The sequence below is a fragment of the Cinclus cinclus genome, chromosome 6 (genome assembly GCF_963662255.1).
Source record: "Cinclus cinclus chromosome 6, bCinCin1.1, whole genome shotgun sequence".
NCBI lineage: Eukaryota > Metazoa > Chordata > Aves > Passeriformes > Cinclidae > Cinclus > Cinclus cinclus.
Genome location: NC_085051.1, coordinates 18,869,487 through 18,890,766, shown reverse-complemented (window position 1 = coordinate 18,890,766; position 21,280 = coordinate 18,869,487). Strand labels below are relative to the sequence as shown.

Here is a 21,280-nt window from a genome sequence, read left to right as displayed (position 1 = left end):
TTGTACTAGAACACTGTCCTGAAGAAATTATTATTTGTCATACATACAGATTTAGCTTAATCTTAGTTTAAGTGCCCTACAGTGATCTGTCCAGACAGAAGAAATATGAGTAAGAAATCTAAGTAAGGCAGCTGGGATAGTGCTCATGAAGTTTCCCCAGACTCATCTAGGACAAATTCACTACTTCTACTGCAAATTTAAAGATGCAGTGGCTATAGACCAGTCTAGCTGAAGTCAAGCAATGATTTGCACAAACTGTTTCTTGAAATGAAATAATCCTTGACTGTCAAAGATGATTACTTGTCCATTTACCTTACAGCTTCACACTGCTGCTACACCTGCCCTGCAGATGGGACAAATTCTACAGGAGGGAAGACCCAAATGGCTGCTTTCATGACAGCACTGCAGGACAGGTAAGCTGCTCTCTGCTGGGCCATCTGTCCTTTAAATCTAACACAGAATCAACCATATCATTTGCCCACTACTGGCTGCTCTCCAGACACCATTTCTTGTTACACCCTGAGTTGTTTCAAGTGCTAATACGCAGTCCCAATGGGCTTGGAAAATAGTGGTTGAAAACACTGATTCAAGTACTCACAAGCTCACACAGGTAGCTGAATCACATCTCCCCTTCTGCAGGTTGTTAGGGTAGAACTCTCAAAATGTTTCAGTCAGCTTTCACAGAAAACTTCTGAGTTCTTAAAATGATGCTTAAGCCTCACCAAAATGCAACTTTCCCCTATACACTTCCTATTCATCCCTGAACTACTAGAATTTCTCACATGCACTCATTAATTCCCTGCAAGTCCTTCTCTCATCCTTATCTAAAAGAAAATAGCACCTATTTTCTATGTTGTAGCCTGAAAGTTCACAGGAGGGAAACCACTAAGAACACAGTGGGGATATTCTGGAAAGAAGTAGTTCCTGTTGCTCAGATTTTCTTCCTGGTCTTTTCTAATACCAGGAGTGCAGTAATCCTTTTAAAGTATATAGCCTACAGCAATCAAAAATAATATTTAGTATTTAAATGATAACATGCAAAATTTGTATACAATCTCTTTTTTTTAAAAAAAAGGCTTTTAATGTCAATAACATGGGATAGTGTGGTGTATTGATTTTCATCACCAAATTTCAAGTGGCTCAGAGAAGGCAATTCCTCAGCAAGCATCAACAGCAAGAGGCTATGAATGTTCAACTGAAGTAAAAATGTACTCTTAATTCACCTAATTCAGCAAGTGCTTCCTTCCTTCCTTCCTTCCTTCTTAAAACCAAAGAACCAAAAGAATGTGACCCTTAAGATAGTTCAGCTCTCAGTAAAAATGCTAATTTCCTTGGACTCAATTCCAATGTTTGTAATAGGATACAAATCTTCAGATGAACTGGTTAGGATTCTTATAGTTATGGCTCTTACAAAAAGATCAGCAGTTTAATGAAAAAAAATTAAGTAATTCTGCATCCAGTGTCATCACTGGAAATGGAAAATGCATCCAGTCATCACTGGAATACAGCAAAATTCATGTGGTGTATCTCTAAGCTAGAACTGTGACATGAAACAACTAATGAACTCATTAGAAACAGTGAATACTTATCAAGCAGACAATTACATATGATACGAAATTGGACTACCATCTGCTCTAATGCAGAACAAATACTCTTTTATACAACTTGCGTGGTACATAAAATATCCACATAAAATATGTAGATGCATATTCCTAGTTTAGTTAATTTAAACATGATCACATGAGAATTGCTTTCTTTCACCAAACCATCAGTTCAGAGGTTGGCTAAGTCATTCCAAGAGTAACAAACTGTGACCTTGCCCATCACTGCATAGCTCAAAATTGCTACTGTTGATAGGGGATGAGGAAAGAACCCATTCTTAAACTAAATTTCTGTACTTTTTTCTATGATAAATAATCTTCTTTGTGCCTAATCTCTCAAGTAAAAAATTAGACGGAAAGGTAGTAAAAGGTACTTCAGGAGTTTTAGTAACACACCAGTGACAACACAAATCCTATCCTTGAACTATACAGACAGAAAGAACAGATCTGGACTAATAAATCTGAAAACACAAAGTGGATCAGAACACTGTGGTCCTAGCCCTTCCACCAGCACAACAAACACCTCTCTCCTGGAGTTGTAGGGTTCCTCTGATGTGCTCGCAAATAACTAGCTAAAAAGACTCAAAGCCAAGCACAGTTTTAGTTCAAACAAGAAAAAACTTTTCATTGTTGCCATCAATATTAAAGCTGTTGAAGGCACAACACGTCTGTTATTGAGCAGCTGCAGAAACAGGTGCAAGTTTGCATATTCAGAATTTCCCTCAGATGTCCCAAGCAGGCACTCAACACTATCATCACCAGTGCTGAATTTATAAAGTGCCATACAATACCCAATCATTTTTACTACAGAGAAAGATCAATTAAAGCAAAAATTTGTCTTCTGAATTTGAAAGGGACTGATTCTAGCTCCCCCATTCCCCAATGTCTGGGGTTTTTTTGTAGGAATGGGAAGAGGCACTTTGCTGATCTTAATGTCCTGAGGTTACAAGAGTTTGTACAAGTTAATCACTTTTGTAGCAACATGAATAAAAAAAAAGTATTTGTCTTTAGTACCTCTTCTGTTCTTTTTTCTACATATTTCTAAATCTGAAACATGTGGCAAATTTTTATGAGATATGACTGAACAACTTTACTCATTTGAATAAAAGTGACCCTTTCGCTCCACTTTGGAAAATGAATACTAAGAGACAAGCAATTCTCTGATCAAGTCAACACGGATGATCACCTCAGAAACCTGACACAGTGATTACAGGACTTCTGAGAAGAAGAAAACCAGCACTCTGTTTTAAGAAACAGTCACCAAAGCTTCCAAGGAAGGATGAAGGAACTTGGTTGCATCATTATTAATATGGTGAGTCTGACCAAACCTGCAGTTGGTTGGGCATTCCTCTTAGCTTAAATAACACTTTAAACTTGACCCTTGCTCTCACTCTCATGTCAGTACAACTGCTTCTGCTACCATTCACCCAGTCAGGTGGGGAACTGAACCGAGTTTTTTAGGACTGATCTTATTCAGCCTCAGAATCAGTTACAGAATTGGCTGTGTGCAGAGTGCCACTGACATGAGGTAGGACATGGTGCCTGTGGGTTTAGATAAGATGGAAGGTTTGGCCAAGAGAAATGTTCTTTCAGTTCAGTGCTAAACAGATGGAGAGAGGGGTTTGAAATTCAGGTCTTGGCACTCAAGTTCTGCTGGGAAGCATTCATCTCGCTTGCAAACAGGAGCATCTAAGGGCTGTGATCCTGCATGTTTTCTTCCAGTGGTGGTGAAAGGATGATACTGACAATTGTATTTAAATGGGTTTTTCTTCTCTAGGAATAAGCCTGCGTCTTTCTTTAGACTACCTCCCTTCCCACAAGCCACTTAGTTTTCTTGTCTCACATTAACAAAAAGAACTACATACACTTTTTGCATGTAAAAAGGTGACTTAATAATGCAGAAAGCTTCAACATTCCGTCCCCAAATCCTTTGGAGACTGAGTCAGTTACATGACTTCAAAAAGTCAAATATGGCACAAAAGAATGGAAATTAAGTTAAAAAAATCGATTTTATAAATATTCTTCCTCTGTACAATTTTTCACAGCCCCACCCCTCCCACCCATTTTTATTCACATTTAGTTTTGTTTAATTCCCACCCAGATTTATTTTTAAATCATAAAATATATATTTTAAATCTGTTCATATTTTAAAATATTTACAGGAAAAGTTCCTTCTGTTGAGGTCATGAAGAGTCTGTACAAGGAGAGGGTGGAGGGGGATAGAGGTGAAAATAGCTTCGTTCCGTGGCAGGAGATGGAGGGCAACTTTCTTCTGCCGACATGTACTGACTGCGAGGTGTGGGTGGAGGGGGATAAGGGTCTGAGTCTGAATTTAAATCTATATAGTATTTGTTGGCCTTCCATCGGCTCGTAGTATAGTCACTGTCACAGACATCTGTGCTGCATGGGGTCGTGGGTGGAGCTATCCCTCGTATAAGGTACGGCCTGCACAAAAGCAAAAAAGAAAAAAAGCACATGCATTAGCTGCAATGTGGGGAGAAAAGAAAAAAAGAAACAGATTGAACAGCTCTCTGTGTTCAGACAAGATGCCTGTTCATTAATACTACATAAGTCTTAATTCAGGCTCTCAGAAATCCAACAAGAAGCATCTGAACTGTGTCAATTTTGAATGGCACAACTACCCTCAGCCAGCAGCACATTCTTCCAGCTGCTAACCTCCTACCAGAGAAGAGCACTATGACCATTAACCCTGGTCACTAACAAACAGCTTGACTTATGAAAGAGTTTTAGGATAAGCTGAAGGGAATGAGCAAAAAACACCAATTTCTATACAGGATGCTCAGGGACTGTTACATAGCAGTATAATGTACATAATTTGAAGGGTAATTTATTAAGAGAGGAAAAGATTTTTAAATGAAGTCTGAACAAGATCCAAAACTAAAGGCAGATAAATAGAAGACTTAGCAAACCTTTTTATCTGAACTGTACCTGTAAGATCTTGTGTTAGAAGGAATGTTTGAGGAATAAAACATCTCTGCGTTGTATAAGGAGCGATCAGTAGCTGGGGAAGGAGGTGGGTTCAAAATCTAGAAACAACAGGAAAAAGAATTTTGAAATTTTGGGTTAATCATACAGTTTTATTTAGATTGAAAAGAGTATTTATGCCTTCGCCCTCATTCATCCTTATTCTAGTTTCCTCTCCTAGCTGCTTGGATGTGTTAATGTATTTTTAAAGATCACAGATGTTCCTTCCAAGACTTTACTTTGGACTTGAGTACTGTACAGGCCTTCAAAGTTCTCAGTACAGGGAATTTTCTTCCTTGCCACATCTGTTATTATGCTGGAAGGCTGGAATAAAGCTGGAAATGAGACCCAGTTTGGCTGAATCTGAGTGCACTTCCTTGAACATAAGGACTGACAGCATCCTCAGCAGATGCTAATGGGAAATAAAGTATGTTCCACTCCCAGACCCTAAATATGTCACAATTCAATAGCAGGGTCAGGAAGCCAAGTTCCTTCACCCATCCTTCCCTGAATGCTTCATTTTTACTCTTGTTCTGCAAACATATCATTTTGGCAGAATTCACAATGCAAAAATCCTATGATCTAAAAAACTATTTATAGCCTATGTGTGCATGTAGACAGCATACACATATATGGCTCAGCTATGAGTGCTTACACACAGTTACTGGTGGCCTTCACACAAGGAAAATGTTTAGCAGGCTTCAAAATTATTTAGGATTCTTCCAGCAGCAGGAAGCTGAACCTCTGACGCAGCCAGCAGGACATTGGCCTAAACTCACAAAGAGCATTTTATCTCTTCCAGTGTGGAAAACTACACCATTGCTGTTGACTGAGCCTTGCTACTGATGTGCACATCTTATACACTGCCCACCCTGGGCACTCAGCCTGCCCCATTGACCATCCTTCCTCTGCCTCTGCTCTTCTCCCACAAAAACACTCTAAAATCACTGGAGTGGAGATCACTGTTTGGATATTCACTGCACATCATCCAGCAAAGTGGTTCCTGGCCTTTGAGTTGAGCACACTGTTACTGACAAGCCCTGCACCCAGATTCATGTGAAAGGAGATAAGCTCTGGGGAGTGATGAGTAAGTGCCCCAAGAGCATCTTCCAGAAATCTTCTTCCTTTGAGAAGCACTGTATGCTATTTGTGGATTCACTCCTACTGACATCCTGAGCTGCACTTCATGTTGAGACTAAATACAGCAAACAGTGTCAGCCAGGATGCCTGTAGCCAGGTTCTCAGGTATATAAACTGGCATAACTTTCATTTGCACTGATTCTTTCCCAGTCTCTATTCACTGGAGCACCTCTGAGTACCACTAAGATGTTTTAAACAAACCAAATAAACCAAGAAAGCCAAGATGCTCAGATCTGTCCTTTTGATTATTAACATATAGCTGGGTAATTAATTAGCTACCAGGCAGAACTCACCAAAACATTTGGATTAAGCAGTACCTTAATGTAACAAAGCCCTTGCAATAGCTTCCTTCTAAGAACCCAGCATGCCTTTCATGAAGGAAATGCTGGTATCATCCCTGCAGGCCCTGGTTGACATAGAAAGTGTGGAAAAAGAATTCTCAGCAACAGTCAGATTAACTTAGACCAGAAGTCAAACGGAAGAGTTGATCTTTTGGCCGACACAGACCCCATAGAATCACACAGGCAGATCAGCTCTTGTGCTTCTTTTCTCTCTCAAGCTTTATTTAAGTAAGTGTTTTTTCTGTTCATCCTTTTTAGTGTGCTACTGACACATATCAACCAGGTCTAGCATGAAATTGTTCAGCACATCACAGAGACACTGATGACATGAGACAAGCTAAATTAGGAGGGCTACTGAGTTCCAAACATCGGCTTCTTGATGGCTTCACAGAGAAGGCAATGCAAGAATTGCAATAATTAAGTATCCAATTTTACCTTACCAACAGATAAGCTCACAAGCCTCTCTTTTCCATTTTTGCCCTTCTTAAAGGGAAAGTACCTTTGTAACTGGTCAAATGCTATCAGTCAAAATGTCCACAGAGAGCATAACAGCTTACATGTAAACACAAATGCATGTAATACCCACACAGGGTGTGGGCTCCTGATTCAATACTACACAAAAATCCCCTCTATAGCAGGCAGATCAACTCTGGCAGCTTGTTGTGAGTACCTAAAAGCCAATGGGTGCATTGCTCAGACTCACAATGGAAAAAAAACAAAACTGTCATGACAAAACATGCTGGCAAACAAGAACCTTTGTATGTCTCTCCTACATATTCACAGAGGACTCTTTCCATTCAGAATATACATCTTGGAGTTTGTGAAACTGTGATATGGGGATGAGAATTCTGTCACTTCCCAAACTCAAAAATCAGAAATGAAGCCAAATTATAGCTGAAAAAAAGCAAGCAAAATAACCTCTGCCTCACCCTGCTGTACCAGCATTTTCCCCCCAGTCCATGCACTTGGTTTTCTGAATCAACAACCAACACTTTATCTAAACAGTTTATAAGTCACACTTATTTCATACACGTTTGTATTCCAGTCCTGTTTCATTTTGCTTGCCTTATTATTCCATGTGTGCCTGCAGTACTAGGCAGTGCAAAATGTCATTAGGTCACAGCCATCAGAGTTAACAAAGAACACAGGAGGTGGCATCTCCGAGGGAAGAACAGAAGTACCCAGGAACAAACCAGCTGAGTATCACTCTGATAACAAAACACTGTGGACATCACAGAGCACTATATAATCCTGATGGACTACAACAAAGCCCTTTTGTGAAGTTCAGTGAGTGTCAAAATGGGCCTGCATATCATAAGCAGTAAGACCCAACAGTTGGTAACAGTTGTTAGCATCTACTTAGGAAGCACAAAGTTCCACCTTTCCTTTCTTCAGAAGCAGGAGTGTCACTCACCAGTGTACTTCCAAGACATACCTGTGGGTAGAAAGTGGCTTTAGTGCTGGATGAACTACTTGAAGATGCTCCAGTAACATGGTTTCTGTCATACAACGGGGCACCACTGCTTCCTCCCATGAGACTCATGGAGCTAATCATGGACTTTCCACAAGAGATGCCTGCATTGAAACAGAGAGGAAAACAAGGTTAGATAAACCACGGTGTTATCTATCAATGCCAAACAGAAACCAAATCCCTAGCTTTGCAAACCCATGCAACATAATGGTTGTCACACTTTGGGAAGAATGCTTTATGTAAAACTTCAGGATTATAAGGAACAAGGATTACCGGATTTCTTTTTGTAAAGAAAACATTTCACCCTCAGACCACCTATTGTCTCACTGCAGCACTGAACTCCTCAAAACCTACTATCACACTGCTGAGAAAGGAATCTTCAGAGCAGCTGATCCAAACTGTTCACCCAAATTAACTAAAAAAAATTCTAATTAAACAAACTTAGGCATTTGCAAAAAAAAAGCCATTATACAATGCCCAAAAAAACCCCAAGCTTGAGACCTCCAAAGTTTCAATTTACAAGAAGAAATTTCGCAAGTTTCACAAGAAATTCAATTGCAAGTACATGAATAACTGCAAAACCCAATTATTTTTATTGAAAATGATCACAGCTAAAAATCAGTAGAGACAAAAGGAAGGAAACCTGAATTAGAGGAAAATGGAAAATTACATTCTCCAATCTGTTTTACTACAATATACTCTTAACTCAGACAATTCATTTGCAGCTTCTTCCTGTCAGACTATTCAGTGCTAATGTAAGAGTAAAGTCTGGGAAGTTTTCAGAATGTTGGTTTTGCTTTTTTTTTCAAATGTAGGAAATATTTTTTACAAGTAGAATAAGTGTTTGTAATCCTCATTCATGTCTATACATCCTTCTCAGAAATGCCATTATATTAGAAACCAGTCTTTTCTTTAGAATTAACATAAATAGTAAGATTTTCAGCTGTTGCAACTTGTCACAAAAATATGGATTAGAAAAAGCTAACAAATATAGATGAGAATCAGAATGACAGCTAAGTTTAGCACCTACAGAAGTACAGATAAAAAACACTGATACTTGCTTTAATTAAAAAAGCTTTAGTGTGAAGTCCAATTTAAAACACCCCTGCAAATATTTTACCTGCAATTATTTCATCCTCTAATTTTATTTCCTACCACAAAAACCTCTTGATAACCATAGTATCATAATTTAAGCAGGAATAGCTAACCATAGCCATTAAAGTGCAAGAAAAGTTAATAGATTTTACATATTTTATTCAAATGACAGATTCATCCCAAAAACACTGAGAAGACCAACATCTAACTTCTGCTCTTTGAAAACTCCACACCCAGCAGACTTAATAACGTGCAAAACTCAAAATCCAGACAGTGTAATGGTACTGATTAGATGCAAGGTCCTTAGCACCCTTACCAGTAAAAGTGCCATGTTGAGAACTTCCTGGAGCAATAAAATTAAGAGGGACGTGAGGAGTGCCACTGACATACTCATGTGGAAAAGGACTATTGGGCCCCGCGTAGCGCTGGCACACCACCCGCTGGCAAACAAAGTACATTCCTCCCATGACAAAAAGGGACAGGATTATCCCAATGACAGGACCGATGGCACTGCTGTGTGGCTGGGACTCATCTGAGGCTGGCTTTGATTTCTCTGGAAAGAGAGAAGAAGAAAATTACGGAAATGGAGCAGTGTATGTGCTGCTGTCCTGGAGCTCATTCAGCAAATCAGTCAGCACACAGTCATTTACACAGTGTCTTTAAAAGTATCTGCATCACACTCAGGCAGCTGTAACTCCAGATATTCTGATTCAAAACACAAGACTTCATGCCTCCTCCTCCATAAAGCAGTATGAACAAAATACTGTCTTTTTTGTCTAGAAGTTTATCTTGTATCAGGATTACTTGTCTGGATAGAACAGCAGTCAGAAAATTTCCTTTTCTTCCCTGCCCTCCAAAGTCAATGGGTCAAAGATAGAGGATACTTACAAATATTAAGGCCTTAATCAGAGAGGATTGCTCTCTCAAAGCCATTTGGGCTAGCAATAACATGAAAAATCAAGAAAATTTACCAGTAGGGAAGCTATCATATATACTAAGCAGTGGATGTCTTCCTAGCTAATACAGGTCTTAGAATACTTTTCCTTCCTAAAATATGACCTGCTTTCAAAGAAACTCCACCTTAAAAACTGGAAGGAAAACACAATCAATATCTCAAATAATTTCTACGCATTATTTTCCCCCCCATGTAGCCGAATGTTAAATAATAAAAAGTGCTCAAGTATTTGAAATGGGTTACACCTCACATCTCCCTCTGATTATGGATAACACATTCAAAATTCTTGTCAGATAAACCTGAAACCTCTCTGTTTTTCACATATGCAATGTTTTTCAGGAAAGCAAATTTTTCCATGTGATTCACACATTTATAATTTTATTCTCTAACATACACTAATAGATACATTCAGAAAGTGAAAAAATTAAAATAAACTTGTCCAAATTTTACATGCTCAGTTCTAACTATAGACCCCTTCTGCCTTGATGAAGTTGTAAGAAGTAAAATGGCTCATATAAGATTCAGGCCTTCACTTCATAAATTTTTTCTCCAGTGGTTCTGGTTTTCACTCCAGTGGAAGGGAATGAAAAACAACTGAAATTTGAGAAGAAAGTTAAAGGAAATACAAAGATATAGCAATAAACTCTTAACAGCTCAGCATCAATAACTTATTTCTGTCATAAAGTCTTTATGTTTTTTTCACACTTATTAGTGTATGACAACTTTTATGTCAGCTGAAGTCCTAATTTTCAAATGGTCAGATTAGTTCAGTCATGATATCAGAAAAAAAACAAAGCCAAAATCAAAACATTTTCCCAAATCAGCTATTTTTAAACACACAATTCTCATTTTGGTTAAACCTAGCTTCTTTTGAATGCAAGATCCTTATCTAGAAGGTAGCAATCATATTTATTCCCTGCTTGAGTTCTTTCCCTCAGACAAGTAGGAAACCACAGAATGCTCTGTTCCACAAAGAGGTCCAGAGGACACAATCCTGTGTCTACATAAAGACACATTTAAATCAGTTAAGACCTAATTGCAGGACTGGACCCAAAGTGCAAACAGGAAACAGCTGCATTAACTTGGCAGCATGAAAGTTTTCCAAGTGCACAAAGAAACTGAGGGGGGAAAATAAAACCAGGAAAAAGTGGCCTTATATTATCCAGGAAACTGGAGGAACTGGATGAAAGCTAAAGAGATAAATGGAAGATGCGGGAGAAGCATGTTCAGTCTGAAATTTCCAAGTTTCTGTCTCCATTCTTTTAGCCTCTTTTTCTATTCATAACTAGGGCTCCTTTCACCTTACTCATGAATACGCTTTTCCTTGAAGTATCCACCATGAAGATGGAAGGAAGAAACAAGGCTACCTTGGACCAAACCTGATCCCATCCCAGCAGTGGATCAGCTTCTGGTAACTGGTGCTTCAAAACATGACAAGAACTAAGATACTAAAAACTTCACAATTCACTAAGATTGGTCCTACAGGCAATGTAAGTGCAGCATTTCTCTACACAAACCCAGTGCAAGCTATTTGTTCCGAATTACCTACAGATAGACCAGCACACCTATTTGCTTTTATTTTAAAATGCTTTGTTCCAACTACTATGGTAAACTACTTGTGTGATTCTAAACGCTCCCTCCATCTGCCCCATTGCCTGGATACTGTATGTTCTAGTCACCCCAACAGTGCAAAACAACAGAAATTGCAGGAAGAGCAAAAGTAAGTGAATTTTACTGCAAAGTAACAGACTCTTTAAGGACTAACACAACAGCTGCCATCAGCATGTATGTAACTTGCATATACCTGGTGCCATGAGAATTCAGAGTTACATTTTTCCCAGTAAAATCAACATCTCTCCATATATTCTTTTCACACCTGCACTGTAAGAGACTGGTTTGTGGTCTCTTGTGGACACTTGCTCACTGCGTGTTAGCTCCTCCACATAATTAGCCTCCAGTTTGGCCCTGTTATTGCAGTGGATAGGGCTGCACATTTTTAAAAGCCACTTCAGGCTTAGCAGCAGCTCTGCAAGTTCCAAGGCACTGAGCACAGTCAAATCAGGTTTCCCTAAGGATAGTTCTAAAGGCCCTTCTGAAGTATTCTTTCATGAAAGTATATTGCTCTGCAAAGACCAGCGCTCTGCACAGGGGTGTAGAACATGCTTGAACACAGCACCTGAGTGTCAAGAAAAGACATCTCACCACACATGAGCTCGTCAGAACCATCGATGCAATCTGGGAAGGAGTCACACTGCTGCTTCAGGAGGATGCACTGGCCACTCGCGCATCGGAACTGGTTGGGCAGACAAATTGCTGCACAGAAAGAAAGGAAAAATCAAGTACTGACAGCACAGGAGCATTTGAGCCTCCTGAGAAAGAAGTAAGTTTTATATTATGATCAGGTAGGCACCAGAACACTGCAGTGGGTAAATTGCAAGCCTGCGTATCTCTGGTTCTTCCTTCTTGTTATACATCTTACTCAGTGGAACTAAAATAAAACTCTGTCCCCAGCAACTCCCAATCCTTTGTCAAATCAGTCCTGCTGGGGCAAAACTAAGATCAAATCAGCATGAATCTCTCACAATACCTAACAAAGTGTAGTTGATAACCTGACATGTTAACAAAATGTGGTAATGTGGCATATTATAAAACCTTATGTACTCCACACCTATATTATGTATACATAATAGATATATTATGTAGAATATATCCTTGCTAAGTAACTGCTAAATTTCTTATCTATATTCAGGAACTTCTGTCTCAACAAAAAGGACTTGTATCTATACATTTCAAGAACAGTTAGAATCCTCAAAGGATGTTTGTGTTAGAGCTATGAGTTCAGGAAAACTCATCTTACTATCACAATCTGCTTCATCAGATTTATCTTGACAGTCAATTTCTCCATTACACCGCAAGTGTCCATCAATGCACTGTCCCTTCTCACACTGGAACTGGGATGCAGAGCATATGGGGCAGCTATCTTCATCACTCTGGTCATCACACTCAGGAAACCCATCACATCGCCATGCCATTGGGATACAGTCAATCTCTCCAGTTGCACACGTAAACTGGTCTGGGGAACAAGTTGGAGGTTCTGGAGAAAGAGAAAACAGATCAGATTTGTATACTCAATCTTATGTCTTTCAACAGAGTAAAAGTATGACAGAGTTTGTCAAGCAAAGCACACTTATTCCTTTCCTGGAGTTCTTCCGTGACTAGACTTAAGATTCCAGCTTAGAGGAAAACCTGATTTTGCATAAGGAATTAATTTTTACCAACTTCGTAACAAAAACTGGATGCATGCTGATAGAAGAAGTTTGCTTTAGCAGTCAAGCAGTGAACTAAGGACAGGAGCTACAAATACTTAGTCTACAAATACTTGCTTTGTCTTTTACAGCCACCTTTTGGAAGACACCGTCATATACATAAATTCAAAAGAATACTCAATTTCTGATTGCAAACCAGATTCTAAACAACTCTAATCCCTGCAATTATATTAGCATGGACCAATTCTTCATTAAAAAACCTGATACATCAGGTTAACTAGCAATGAATATATCTAAAATCCACAACATATGACTTCTACTGTACCTGTTTAGTCATTTTTCCAGTGGTTTTTCCATAAAAAAATTCTGAGTCAGTTGTGAATTGAAAATTACAAATGGAGAAGAAAATATAGGTATAGGACTGGTAAAAATTAAGCTAAGTTCTCTTGCTGGAAAGTCTTTGGGTGGCAGGTCAATGAAGGATCAGAGAGTAGTCTAAGGAGCCCTGCAGACCTGCCCTAATCTTATATTCTCTCACTACAGAGACAGACCACTTTAACTTATGCACAGCTGTTTTTGTTTGTTTGACCTAAAAAAGTTGTGACTTCCTTCAAATTTGACTTTTCATGGACCCCAATATTCTGGTATCACTCCTTTTCACATCCATACCATTGTTCAAGTTGCAGTGAGACACTGATAGCATCAGGCAGCAGCTACAACTCCATATAGAGACACAACAATCATGCTCTTACAAAGCATCCATAGTTGCTTTCTTCAGAATGGCAGGAGACAAACACAACCCAGACCAAGAATCCATTGCAAAAAATGCTCCAAATTCTTACATACAAGTTAGCAAACAATTTTCCATTGCTGTTATCAATGAAGAAACAGACAATGGGCAAGTCCACTCAGTTGTTATCAGTAGCAATTAGTCAAAATGTGAGGGCCATTTCAAAACACCCCTGCAGCAATCACATACATCTCCACCGATTTGAAAATTTGCTGGGCCAAAACCTTGTGACATAATTGAATCATTTAGCAGAGGCAGTCGCTCCTCCCCAGAGCTGCTGTTGCCCTGAGTAGATGCTTCACCACTTGGATTAAGAGAGAACCAAATCATACCCTGCCTATAACACCAGTATGATCAATTTAGAGGTGTGCTCTGGCACTGGATGGTAACACTCCTCTGGAAGCCCAGTGGGCTTTTCTTAAGATCCAGGCTCAGGAAAGGACATGACAAACAACCCAGCATAAGGAAAGTTTCCCCCCTGTACAAGTATTTTTTTCTCCTGAGGGTGGTGTTAAAAATTCTAGAATTACATGCAAACAGTTTTTAAAGTGCTACAGTCCTTCCTTCATCAGGGAGAAAAAATTCAAGAATGAAACAAAAGTATAATCAAGAACTTAAAAAACAAAATGTTAATAAAAACCAAAATGTGCTTGGGTTTTGAAAAAATTATGATTTTTAAAAGTTCCTCATTTATGATTATTTGGAGGAGCAATATGAGAATTACAAATGTAGCCAGTGTCCTGACAGCCATAGGTAAAATAAAGATGTGAGACACACATATTAAGGTAATTCTTGAATTAAATTTTTATGGAAGTGTGCTGCTTGGATAATTAAACAAACACATCACTACTTCTGCATTTAAAGGCACATTTAATGTTGCACTATGGTTGCACTTGGCAAGCACAAACTTGCATTAAAATCTTGACAAAAGCATTAGTCAGGATGTCCAGAACACGGACAAATGTTCTCCAGACAACTATGCTATTTTGAAACACTGGGTAGTGGCTGTTACTAGGACAGACGAGATGGGTTAAAAAGTTGTTGCAGGCTTAGTGAAAGATTAGAATAAAAAAAAAAAAAATAAGGCACTGCAATGGCAGCCCCTGAATTTTTATATTTATATCTGAAGATCCAAAGGAGTGGAATGTGAGACTCTCTCACTGTCCACATTGTGCAACAACACTACAGCAAAAGTAAAATTAGATTGATCCACCCTGCCCTCCCTATGTAACCACCACTACTCTAAAGCCACATAATGTGTTGTGGTCATGGGAAAGAAAACAGTTTATCATGGAAATGACTGCCCCAGGGTAGTTCAGAGTTCAGTCAGAAAATGAAATCCCCAGCAAAATAAATACATGAAAAGAAGTCAAAAGGACCAACAGAGCCAAACAACTTAAGACACAATGTCTCCCAAAAAGAAACAATGTTTTGTTTTTAATCCCCTCTGGAAGTTGTAATGTTAACAGTTTTTAAAAATACTAGGATGGTAAAAAGGAAGGCTAAAGGAAGTCTACCATGTGGAAAGAGGAGAGGTACCTTAATTAAAAAGAACCACATTTGGAGCCTACATTTGATAAGTCACCATTACAGTGTTTCATGTTACAAGGCCAAATTAATTACAAAGACTGGAGTCTCATACAGTGGGAATCATAGGCACAATTCCTGCTGCTAGGTCATCACAGGTTGATGCAACATCATCTTATAAACACTTGTTTGAAGCACAAACCTGTCACATCATACAATTATAAAAGTCTCAGTAGAAGATGCAAGTATTTTAAGGTCAAAGAAGAATATTCTGCTTAGAATGAAAGTCATGCATGCCCAAAACCTCAAGCAGAAACAGCTGGTAGAACTATCAAAGACTAATTTAACACATGATGCACCACAACATGTACAGAACAACTGTGTCTAAATCTACATTTTGGGCTGTAATGCAACCTCAGCCAACATGTTTTTGAGACAGATTGATTAGCAGTGCTGTTAAACACAACTCACCTCCACACGTTAAGAGATTCTGTAGAAGCACAAGGTGCTCAGGGCATGAACATCTGGGAGTTCCATCCCCTTTGGCAATGCAGATGTGCGAACACCCACCATTGTCACGAGAGCATGGATGCACAGCTGGTGAAACACACAAAGAGAATATTATGTAAAATAAAAGAAATTATAACTATTCCTTGATAGGGCAAAATCAAAAACTACTCACAAACCATTTTTGTCTGAATAACAAAGATTTCACTATAAATTATTAGGAAGACACATGCATGATTTTTCAGTTCAATGCTTGAAAACTGATTTATTACTTCATAAGGACTAAACTTCTCCCAGTCATAGTAATAGAGCAACCTGATCAAGTTGAAGATGTCCCAGCCCATTGCAGGGGGCTGGAACTGGATGACCATCAAAAGGTCTCTTCCAATCCAAACCATTCTATGATTCTATCATATGGAGACCTTTCAAGAACTTCTAAAAAGAAATTGGGAGCTGAGGTGAAGAGAACTGAAAAGGCAGATTTGAGAAGGCTGCATTTACATCTTACCTAGAGGCCCCACCTGCATTTCTCGGGTAGGCATCAAGAAATAATACATGCCACTGCAGAATGCCAACCTGCAAAACCCTCAGGATTTCTCCTTTAAAGAGCTCTTAATATCTAGTGCCTCAACTTCCCTTTTCCTCACAAAACTGCAATATAGGCACAAATATTTTTGTCTTTCTTTAAAGATAGGAAGCTACTGATTGTGTTCCAAATCAGTTAGTCAGAAGCACTGAGAGGTCCTTAAAGAACGATTTTTAACAAACATTAGGCGGATCAGAAACAGGCACAGAGATAGGAAGTCACTGTCTGATGACCCCAGCCCAACAGAGTCAGAAGAGACTCAGTCTTTTGCCTGCTTATTCAGGCTAATAGCTGAGCATCTGCTGCAGCAATCTGTGGGGCTACAGCCTGTGTTATCTGTGATGCTGCTGAACAGTGCATTCTTTCCTAGTGCTCAGAACCAGGAATTTCCACAGGGAAAAAACTGTATAGGTAACATAATTTCTCTGCCAAAGTTGTTTTCCAACTGTCTGTCTGGGCTTCTCATCAACCTGTTTTCTACCTTTAACAAATTTATTAGTTTAATACAGTGTTTGAGGCATGAGTTGTTCACAGAAGTGCATGCATATATACCTGCATGTGCATATGTGTATTTACTCGCCTGTTGTAACAGAAGTCACCTATGTAGAAATTTTTCAGCTGCAAAAGAGAATTCCTTTTCCCCATCTTAAATAAGCACATGGGGTAAAAGCAAACTTCTTTTTTAACACTGATGAGAATTAAAGCAAAAAAAATCTTTTTGCTTCTGTCAGTATTACTTATGAAATATAGCAATATACATGAAATCTGTGAAGTGGCATAGAAGAAGAAAAGCTGGATGCTGTGAAAAAAAACAAAACCAAAATCTCTGGGTCATGATTAGCCCATAGAATCTAACACAGTTTAAATGTTTATGTTACCTGATTTGTAACAGCTTACTAACACAGTTTAAATGTTTATGTTACCTGATTTGTAACAGCTTACCCACATACACAAGTTCAAAAATACTTCCAGCCATCACAAACATGAATGTATGTGGCAGTGTTTGTTGTGAAGCTGAAACATTTCTTCTGAAAATTCAAGCATTATACACCAAAGTACCCTCTCTATATAAGACAACTCATCACAGGCAACAGAGACCCCTGTTTCCCACATTTTGTTTGTGATTTTGTATTCTCTTTTACAGTCCTGTTAAGCAAGAGGAGCTGCAGGTTGTCACTTTGAGGAGTGACTACTTGAAGAGGTTTCTGCACTCTCCACCAAACCACAGTAATTTGGACCACTAGTCCAGGAAAAGAACGTGATCCCTTTCAGATGTGAGCACCTAAAACACTCCATTGGGAGAAAAATTCCCTATCCACAGTGCAACTCATTGTAGGAGCTTCCTCCCCATTTTGCTTCCCTCACTTCAGGCTTTTACATCATCCATTGTGCTGAGTAAAACCAGACATTCCTTTGCACAAGAGTCTGAAGCACCTGGAGAAAAAGCAAGTACAATCTTTTTGATTCTTGTTAGAGGTTTTTCCGAGACCAGTTACTTGATTGTACTGAGAAAATTAACAACCAGCATTTTAAGTAGCTTTTAGACTGAATTCAGAGTCATGTGAACTTGTACAAAGTAGGTAACTCAGTGCTGTGATATCACATGTTCTAGCTGTGCAGCAGTAGTCGCCTCCACAGCCAAGAAATTGTTTCTCCTCCTCTCCTGCAATCCCAACCAGAAAAGTTGGAAGCATTCTATGGCTTGTTTGAAGCCCACGGGCAGCAATATTAGAATATCCAACCAGATGAGGACTTTGAGATACAATGACCAAGATATCAGATACTGAAACTCACAGAATTCTTCCATATCAAGCTCCTCCACAGCATGAATGCCTGTTAGGTGAGCAATCCGGCCTTGAATTCTAGTCCTTTTGTACCCATTCACTTTCTCCACTCTCTCAATCATCTGCTGCTGACGATCAATCCAGTACAAGTGATTCCCCAGCACAGTGAGTCCCATGGGCTGAAGAATGTTGGAGTCCTCCAGGGTCACACGGTTGGCACCTGAGACCAACAAAAACAAAGACTCATTTTACACCAGCCAACTTCTAAGTAATTCCTTAGAAAAACATCACAAAGCGACATCCCAGCAAAAAACAAACAAACAAACCAAAGCAAACCCTGTAGACAGTGAGCTACAAGGTCATTGACTTCATCTGTCTCTGCAGACCAAAGCTCTGCTTGTTCAGTCTCATCTCAGGTAAATGCTACCAGGTGCCACATCCTGAGGGCAAGCAGATACAGCATGAAACCCAGCTCATCCCTGCACAGCCTGGCTGCTCAGCCTCACGCTGACATCTGTTATGTGCAACTCTGAGCGCTCCCAAAAGCTGATACAGACTCAGCTCTTAGGCCAAAAGTTTTACAGTGCACTCACACACACACAGAGCAGTACATTTTTTCTGGAATCTGCAAGAGAGAGCGAAATACGACCAATTTAGTTTCACTGCCTTTAGTCAAATAAAACATATTCACCACGCAAAGCAAGAGGCAAGTACCAAATCTTGTCACAGCCTATGCGACAACTACAGATATATGATCAAAAAAGAGAAGCTCTTTAAAAAAAACCCAACTTTTTTTTATTTAGCAACCCACCAGGAAACCCAAACTTTAAGTGACTCAATATGCTCCTAAATAGGAACACTGTCAAATGCTCAAGTTCTCTGCTTTATAAAAATGTGTAAAAATCTGCTTTAAGCCAATGAGTAAAAAAGAGGTCAAGCACAAATGCATTTATTACCAGTTTTCACTTTAATTACTTGCATTCTTCTACTGCATACTACCCCTACACTTAGAGTCGTTTAATTATTACTTTTATTATTATTTTCTATGGTGAAGATATTCCAAATTACTCTGTTAATTCACTGAAATCATTCTGACCCTATGTGTATGCCTATGTAACTGGATATATTTGATTAAGAAAATGAAAATCTAAAACAAAATCATAACTTGGTGCTACTTCTGCTCTCATAATTAATTTTGGAACTATGGCCTTATGTCTGATTGTATATAAAAAGAAAATGTAAGTTTTTAGACTCTACATAAAACGAGGTTATAGAGTCCACACAATAAAAATGCTGTGAGAATTAGATTCAAAGAATTTGCTGCATAAATTATCCAGAGCTCAGCCAAGACTGAGAATGTAGCATTAACAGGTTCTATCAGTTTTGCACATGGACCTGTCAGAACGGCTCCAGAGAAGGACCAGGAAGATGACAAGAGGGCTGGAGCACCTCTCCTATGAGAACAGGCTGAGAGAGCTGGGATTGCTCAGCCTGGAGAAGAGAAGGTTCTGGAGCAACCTTAAAGGAGCCTTTCATGAAGCATAAAGGGAGCGTATAAAAGAGAGAGAGCAACTTTTTATATGGGCAGATAGTGATAGGACAAGGGGGAATGGTTTTAACTAAAGGAATTTAAAACCAACTTTTGGTCTAACTCCAACTGAAAAATTCCAGTACCTTGCAAAGAGAATTGTTACATGGATTTATAGCTCTTTCATCCCTCTCTGGAAGTTAAGCACTGGACGTCTGACGCTATTCCCTGATTTAGCAGGATGCTGTTTGAACCAGGGTACAGTGCAAACTTCAGGAACCTCCAGAACCGTTTCACCTCTACAAGTTTATAATGGAATAAAAGTGTCTAGACCAGTTTAACTGGCATAAAGGATGCTATACACAATTTTGGTTCCTTTTATTCAGCAGCCTCATTTTATGCTAAAAACCTTTTCCTAACATATGCCCATTTTAAAGTATTTTGCTCAGGAAATACTATTTAGAGGAAGTAACTCAAATCAACATCACTTTGGCTCTCAAATTTCTTCTGAAGTTGTGATGCAAGACTGAAAAGCATTTTAAAATAAAGATATGCTGCTAGCTCATTAAAAAATCAACATCTCAGTGAATCAAATTACAGTGAACTCAACTGGATCAAATATAACCAGTTTTCTGGCTACAGAGACATCTCTCTCTAGTCCATAAAAATTGTTTTCTTTTAATCCTGTAGCTTCCTCCTGCTTCTATATTACTTATAAACTTTGATTCTTTGGCTGTGACTGGATATGATTTCTATATCATTTTACCTGGTGCCTTTTCCATCTCTCTTGGGATACCACTCCAGCATACCTACAACATTAAGCCTTACCTCCTTGGCATTTTACTTTTAAATGTCTTCCTAGAGCACATCTTTTATCACTAGAGAAGCCTTTCTCAATACCTCTGATGCATTTTGTGTTATACAAAATATATACTGTTATACAAAATATAACTTTTCTTCTCAAATGTGATTTCATAGGTCGAAGTCTTGTCCTCCTCTCCTCTCCTCTCCTCTCCTCTCCTCTCCTCTCCTCTCCTCTCCTCTCCTCTCCTCTCCTCTCCTCTCCTCTCCTCTCCTCTCCTCTCCTCTCCTCTCCTCTTTTGTAGGTTCTCTGATGCCTATCCTGTACTGAACATTTTGCAGCTGCTCAGGGAGTTTGACAGTACTGCCCTATTCAGCTTGGTAACTGATGAAAGACATGGGCTGCTCTACCTTCCCATCTGCAGCTTCATTATTTTTACCCCCTCTTTGGAAGAGTCTGACCTTAAGTCAGTTTTAGGTGCTCAAAAGCAAACTATCCTTGTAAAAAGGTGAACAACTTCCTGCTGTTTTGGTTCATTGCTTCACTGGAACATAAGGGAAGGATGTGACTACCTGGCAAGAAGAGTCACCAAAACTGGATTCAACCCTCTCTGGCATGTACCAATCACTGTAACAGCCCAGCTTCTATTCTTTCACACTTGTTCCCTTCTCTCTGCACTTCCTTTATGGGCTTCACTTCTTGATACATGGATGATGATGAGAGAATAAGTCATGAGACAGAAAATAGGGCCATTGCATCCTCTGTTTTATACAGCTCACCAGAGCCAATTTCTCCTCTTCTTCAGCACTATGAAGTGCTTTTAAAAGTCAATGATGAACCGTGCTCTCTAAGATCCATGAAGTGCTATTGCTTTGTATATAGAGTAATGCTTTATATTACTA

General features: G+C 39.1%; 1 protein-coding gene across 3 annotated transcripts in view; it reads right to left on the bottom strand.

Moving 5' to 3' along the window:
• Positions 1-3,784: 3,784 nt before the first annotated feature.
• LRP5 (LDL receptor related protein 5) overlaps positions 3,785-21,280 on the bottom strand; it is a 130,619-nt gene continuing 113,123 nt past the window's right edge. Inside the window, exons 16-23 of one of the 3 annotated variants that reach the window (XM_062494691.1) lie at positions 18,059-18,268; positions 15,643-15,768; positions 12,446-12,682; positions 11,791-11,901; positions 8,950-9,186; positions 7,503-7,642; positions 4,551-4,648; positions 3,785-4,046 (exon numbers count right to left, since the gene is read on the bottom strand). In XM_062494691.1, the coding sequence (XP_062350675.1) occupies positions 3,785-4,046; positions 4,551-4,648; positions 7,503-7,642; positions 8,950-9,186; positions 11,791-11,901; positions 12,446-12,682; positions 15,643-15,768; positions 18,059-18,268 (1,421 nt within the window). Of the gene's footprint in view, positions 4,050-4,534; positions 4,649-7,502; positions 7,643-8,943; positions 9,187-11,790; positions 11,902-12,445; positions 12,683-15,642; positions 15,769-18,058; positions 18,269-21,280 lie in introns of all 3 variants that reach the window. The other 2 variants (XM_062494693.1, XM_062494692.1) reach the window with 2 other exon arrangements.